The 5,507-nt window shown below is 64.2% G+C and overlaps 2 protein-coding genes across 2 annotated transcripts in view; one reads left to right on the forward strand and one right to left on the reverse strand.

The window, feature by feature from the left end:
* Nucleotides 1-676, forward strand: part of MNEG_2695 (hypothetical protein) — a gene marked incomplete at both ends in the record, with an annotated part of 2,869 nt that extends 2,193 nt beyond the window's left edge. The window contains one exon of the mRNA XM_014048825.1: nucleotides 16-676. Within this exon, the coding sequence (XP_013904279.1) occupies nucleotides 16-676 (661 nt within the window). The remainder of the gene's footprint in view (nucleotides 1-15) is intronic.
* A 930-nt stretch (nucleotides 677-1,606) lies between these two features.
* Nucleotides 1,607-5,507, reverse strand: part of MNEG_2696 (hypothetical protein) — a gene marked incomplete at both ends in the record, with an annotated part of 4,699 nt that continues 798 nt past the window's right edge. The window contains 11 exons of the mRNA XM_014048826.1: nucleotides 1,607-1,741; nucleotides 2,103-2,228; nucleotides 2,494-2,570; nucleotides 2,809-2,904; nucleotides 3,181-3,244; nucleotides 3,554-3,580; nucleotides 3,819-3,884; nucleotides 4,157-4,207; nucleotides 4,457-4,541; nucleotides 4,898-4,951; nucleotides 5,167-5,177. Of these exons, the coding sequence (XP_013904280.1) occupies nucleotides 1,607-1,741; nucleotides 2,103-2,228; nucleotides 2,494-2,570; nucleotides 2,809-2,904; nucleotides 3,181-3,244; nucleotides 3,554-3,580; nucleotides 3,819-3,884; nucleotides 4,157-4,207; nucleotides 4,457-4,541; nucleotides 4,898-4,951; nucleotides 5,167-5,177 (792 nt within the window). The remainder of the gene's footprint in view (nucleotides 1,742-2,102; nucleotides 2,229-2,493; nucleotides 2,571-2,808; nucleotides 2,905-3,180; nucleotides 3,245-3,553; nucleotides 3,581-3,818; nucleotides 3,885-4,156; nucleotides 4,208-4,456; nucleotides 4,542-4,897; nucleotides 4,952-5,166; nucleotides 5,178-5,507) is intronic.

A 5,507-nucleotide genomic window follows, 5' to 3' on the forward strand; every position in this document is an offset into this window, starting at 1 on the left:
CGCCATGGCCGCCAGCGCCGGCGCGGCCGCGCCTTCGGCATACGCCTGGATTGACGGCCGCTTCTACAGTGACGGCCGCGACGCGCGCGCCGCGGACGCGGGGGCGGAGGTGGCGGCGTTCTGTCGAGAAGCCAACGTGACGGTTCCGCTGCGGCTGTGGGCCGCACCAAAGACAGCGCAGGCTGGTGCGGCAGGGGCTGCGGAGGCGGCGGCAGGGACAGCGGAGGGGGCCGCGGGGGACGGCGGCGGAGATGGCGGCGAGGGTGACGACGCAGGCGGCGGCGGCACCAGCGGGCGCATGGAGCAGGTGCGGTTGGCTGACCTGGACCTGGCGGTTGCCAACCGCCCCACCTACCTGTACTGCCATCAGGGCTGCTGCGAGCACGGGTGGTTTGTCACCGACATCCGCCTGCGGCATCCCCTCGACCCGCCGCCGGCGCCGGGCAACTACCCTCGCGTGCTCTTCCGCGCGCCGCCGCCGCCGGCCTGGCGCTGCGGCGTGTGCGGCAAGGCGCGCGCCGTCGCGGTCGCGCCGCACCACCCGGCGGCGCCAGAGGCGCCGTGCCTCCTGTGCGCCGGCTGCCGGGGCCTGCTCCTGCCCCCAGGGGCGCAGGCGCGGGCGGCGGGCGCCGCTGGTGGCGGAGCGGGGCGAGGGGAGGTGTACAGCCTCTTATGAGGCAGTGGTTTCTTTTGGTCCACTGCAGCGTCCTTTGCAGCTTCACAAACATTTGCCTGGTTGCTAGACCACTGTTGTGTTCCATGACAACTTGTTTCACAGGTCCAATGCATCACGGCTAGCATGTATACGACATCACATGTTTGCTGAGAGGTTGTTTTTTGTACCAGTCTGTTTCAAGAGTTATCTGCTGGAATGCAAGGCCCTCTTCAATGACCCGTGACCATGTCATGACCCAGTGCTTCAAGGTTATGCCCGCTTGGTTGGTAACCTGGATGAGAGTTGGCTGGGTGCGTCAGGTATGCTGAGCAGCAGGTGCGTGGTGCCAGAGAATCCAGCTGTTACAAGCAGGCAAAGCACAGTGACTCGGACTTCTTCAACCGTTTGCAGCGGTGCAGGCGTGGGCTGCGTTGACTCGTCAAACGTGCACATGCATGCCTCACTGGGCCGTGTCCTGAGGGCAGGCGTTGCATTGACAGGGCGCCCTCGCGTCCAAAAAGCGTGCAGAATCAAGGGTGTGTGCTTGTAGGTATCCGCGCCCATTTGAGGATGGTCCAGCAGCAGCAGCCCCAGCCGTCTTGCAAGTGCGACAGTTCTGACAGTCTCCGTTCCGCAGCAAAGTTTGGTGCCCTCGCCCCATCAAGCACCATGGCCCATCTAATCAGCAGAGGCCCTATTCATCAGTCCATGCCTGGCCGCAGCTGTGTCAGTGGACCGAAGCCAACACAGCCCAGGCGACAGATTCGGGGCAAAGCTTGTGTTTCCGACAAATTTTGGTTTGATCGGCCGCAAAATCACGGGCAGGAAGACGGCGAAAGGCGGCCAGCGCACCCTGCACAGACACAGGCCCTTGAGAGACAAGCGGGGGCCTGCCCCTGGCTGCCCGGGCGGGCGGCCGCGCGCCGCCGTCAGTTGCGCAGCGATGAGCGCTCAGGGCAGCGCGAAGATGCCGATGGACTGGTCGTGGACTGTGCAGCGGTAGGGCTGGGTCTTCTTGGCCTTGTCTGACGATACGATGAAGCGCATGTCGTCCAGCCAGGCGATGCCCTCCACATTGCAGTAGATCTGAGAGCTCAGGCCGGGCGATGAAAGCGAGCGGAGGGAGAAAGTGACAGGTGAGGTGGACGGGGACATTGAGTTTGTGGACGGCAGGCAGAAGGCTGGTGTTGCTGCCAGCAACCTGCAAAGCATCTGGAAGGAGCATGCTTTTCGCACAGCCCCAAGCTGCACAGGCGGCTGCTTGGCCATCACACACGTCTTCCCTGCTTGCGCACGAACCACTGTTGATTTGCAAGCTTTGCTTTCAGACACGACCCAGTGCAAAGCCGACCCCACTCATTGCAGACATCAGCACAACCTCCGCACTCTCAAATCATGCACTCCGCTCGGCGCCCCTCGCCCCCCCCCCCCCCCAAAAAAAGCCCACCATGTCGCAGTGGTTGTCGCGCGGGAAGTGGTACACCTGCGCCTTGTCAGTGTCGACAAAGTCGAGCTCGTGGAAGTCAAAGCGCCCCACCCACACAGCGCTGTCTTCCTGGCTGGTGATGGCCACCTGGGGAGGGGGTCGGGCACGAGAGGGTGGGGTTGAGGACAGGGTCGCGCCGCGGGTGCGATGAGCGGTGCAGGTAGGAGGGCGCGTGGCATCGGGACGTGAGACCTTTGATAAGGGTGGAGGTCTGTTTGAACAGCGCCGCGCTTCAGCACGAACAATACAGCCATCAGCACGGCTCAACCGCCCGCAGAGGCCCCTTGATATGCCCCTGCAACTGCAGCCCATGCAGGCGCCAAGGCCCGCCCTGACCGCCCCAGGGCCCCACCCTGTCGCCGCGGAAGTCAATGCCCGAGTAGTCCATGAAGTTCGCCGAGGGAGGGATGTCCACGATCTTCACCACGTCTGGCAAGGCAAGAGGGTGGAGAGGGGAATGGTGTGAGAAAAACACACAAGGTTGGGCATTGAGCAAAGGTACCTGCTTGACACGCACGAGAACATGCACGTGCGCACGCACGCACGCACGCACGCACGCACGCACGTGTGTACACACCCCATCCCCACCTCCTCTCCCACCCTGCACTCCCCCCTCCCACACATACACACACACACACACACAAGCGTGCGCGGCACACCCTCTCACCCCAGGCGCAACCGCTGGAGTTCTTCCAGAACTGGGACACCACGATGCGGCCGTTGCCGGGGTCACGGCCCTTCTTGCCACCCCTGCAATAGTTTCCTGGCAAAGTGGGGGGTAGGGCGATCGTGGGTGTTTGCGGTCGGTGGCGCGTGCAAGGCGGCAAGCCACGTCCGAGCTGCGCATCACGGGTGGCGAGCACAGCCCTCCAAGGTGCGTGGAATTGCTCGTGGCAGGCCACTGGTGCTCGTGGCAGTGCTGCAGGTGCACACTGCGTGTGTGCCGCACTGCCACGCCATCAGTAGAGAGGCGATCAACCATGCGACTGCCGCACGCCGGACTTATCAGTGACTCGGCACTCTTCACATCACCCCTCACCCTCGCAGAGACCGAGCAGCAGCTCCCGGCTAGGGTCCTTGGGGTCACGGAAATAGTGGATGCCCTGAAACGAGGAGAATATGCGTGCAAGTGCCAGGAGAGGGATGGGAAGGTTGAACAGGAGGGCGTGTATTCAGATGTGAAGGTTTGTGTGGAGCAGGTGCAGGGGGGCGAAGAAACCGACACAAGAGGCAGTTTGGTAGGGGGCCGCGGCGGTGCCGCACCATGGATAGCAAGCAATGGGGCAGCGCGCACTGCTACAAGCCCGGGCCTTCGTCTATTATCAATCTTGTGCATGACACATGGCAGCATGCGCGTGTGTTTGCGTGCGCAGGGGAAGGTTTCCAAGTGCTGCCTGGCAGCCAGCCCTCACCTCAAAGCCCTTGTTCTCGTGGGTGATCTGCACCAGGCGGACGTGCGTCGCGGGCAGGAGGCAGGCAGTGAGGTGGAGACGGGGGCAGGGGCGAGCGCAGGCCTCAGCCATGCACGAATGCGGCGGCGAAGCAAGGACACTCAGCAACCCTGTAGCTGCCATGGGGCCCGGCCCCTGCCAACATTGATTCCAGGAGCTCAAGGGGCTCGATAGCGGCTTGGCTAGCTGGCTGGCTGCCTGCCTGGCGTCAGCGAGGCCCGCCCACCTTGAAGTGCACGGGGCACCTCTCTATGACTTTGTAGGTGTTGGTGCGCTCGTCAACCGCCAGCTCCTGCGGGTCCAAAGAGGCAGCGGTAGGTCATGATGAGGGCCAGCCCGCAGGCAGGCCTGCGGCCTCGCTGTTAGGAGCTAGTAAGCTTGAGCGCCACCCTGCGGCCCTCGATGCCCGGCCCATCCACCCAGGCTACCGGCAGTGGAATGAGGAGGCAGGGGAAGCAGGCCATGCGCTTGCGTGGCGGCACCGTGCGGCAGCAGTGGTTGGAATAAAAGTACTCTCAGCCCTGCCTGTGCTACTGGGTGGAGGTGTGTGTCGTTGTGCTCCACCACCTCCTCAATCACGTAAAAGTGGCCGGTCTTCTCGTCGTAAGACAGGCCCTGTTTGGACCAACGGAGCGGTAGGGGTTGGGTGGCAGAGCGTGGGACAGTGGGTGGCGGTCTCAACGCGCAAGGTGGGGCCTGCAGGCGGGTGAATTGGTAAGGCAGGCTGGCGCAATATTGGCAAAGGCCGCTTGCGTTGCGGGATTGTTGGCTGTGTTTGCCATGCACAGGCTGGGGCGGTCAAGAGCAGTCGGGCGGGGCTGACGAGCAGTCGGCCTGGCCCCGCTCTGCCCTGCCCTGCTGCACCTCGAACTGGCTGTCCTCCCCAGTGTGGCCGAGCAGAGTGTTGCCCGGGTCGCGGAACTGGAAGTGCTCATCGATGCGTCCCAGGCTGCAGTGTGGGTGTTGGGGGTGGAGGGCAGGGCGGAGGGGAGCGGCGCCAGGGAGGGGCGTTGCTGCAGGGCTGGTCGAAGCAAACGGCCCCTTGTTTGCTGGGATTCGAGCATTGCCATTGGTCCACAGGAGGGGGTGTGCCCGGGGATGCGCACATCACCACCGCAAGCCAGCCTGCAAACCCCCCCCCCCCCCGCGGGTGCAGGCACAGCCCCAGCTGGCAGCACGGCGTCGAGCGCCACCGACCCCCTACTGTAAGGCGGGCCCTGCCATACCCCCTGCCAGAGTGCCCGCGCTGCTCCCCCCCTCTCCCCCTTCCAAGGCATCCTGCAGGCCGAAGCCGGTGCGCCTGACCTGTGGAGGTTGTCAAAGACCACCCACAGCTTGCCACGAGCAGACGTCATACCGCTGCGGGGCGGCGGCGTTCCGCGTTGGATGGGGCGCGGGCTCAACTTGAGCAGGCGGTAGGCTGGCGGCCAGGGCGGCTGTCTGCAGCTGAGGTTCAGATGCGAGTCTCGAGAAGCGCAAGCGGATCGCCTCGCACAGTGGGGCAGCATTTGCTTTTGTTTTGCCCCCCTGGTGGCACAAAGGTTGCGGGTCTTCTGGCAAGGCGCTGCGCTCACCTGGCCTCAAACTGATGACAGAGACCAAGCGCCAGCGTGTGCACGTTGAGAGAGGAAAGGCAGGGCGGGGTTAGTGCAAAGGGGAACAGATGAGGCCTGCTCACTCGCACTTTGATGCATCCAACGCAAACATCTGCGGCCTGCAGGGCTGACATCAACGCGCATCGCAACAAATCGAGTCCACTCTCCTCACCCTGCAAGTGCACACCGTTGTTCCCGAGGCGCGCTGCCTTGCGCGATCGCGGCCGACTAAAAGCCTGGCGTGCCACCCATGTGCGCACCCGCCACCCGTGCCAGCGCCCAATGGGCGTGAAGCCCCCCCCCCCCCCCCCCCCCCCCCC

The sequence above is a fragment of the Monoraphidium neglectum genome (assembly GCF_000611645.1).
Source record: "Monoraphidium neglectum strain SAG 48.87 unplaced genomic scaffold scaffold00314, whole genome shotgun sequence".
In the NCBI taxonomy this organism is placed as follows: Eukaryota; Viridiplantae; Chlorophyta; class Chlorophyceae; order Sphaeropleales; family Selenastraceae; genus Monoraphidium; species Monoraphidium neglectum.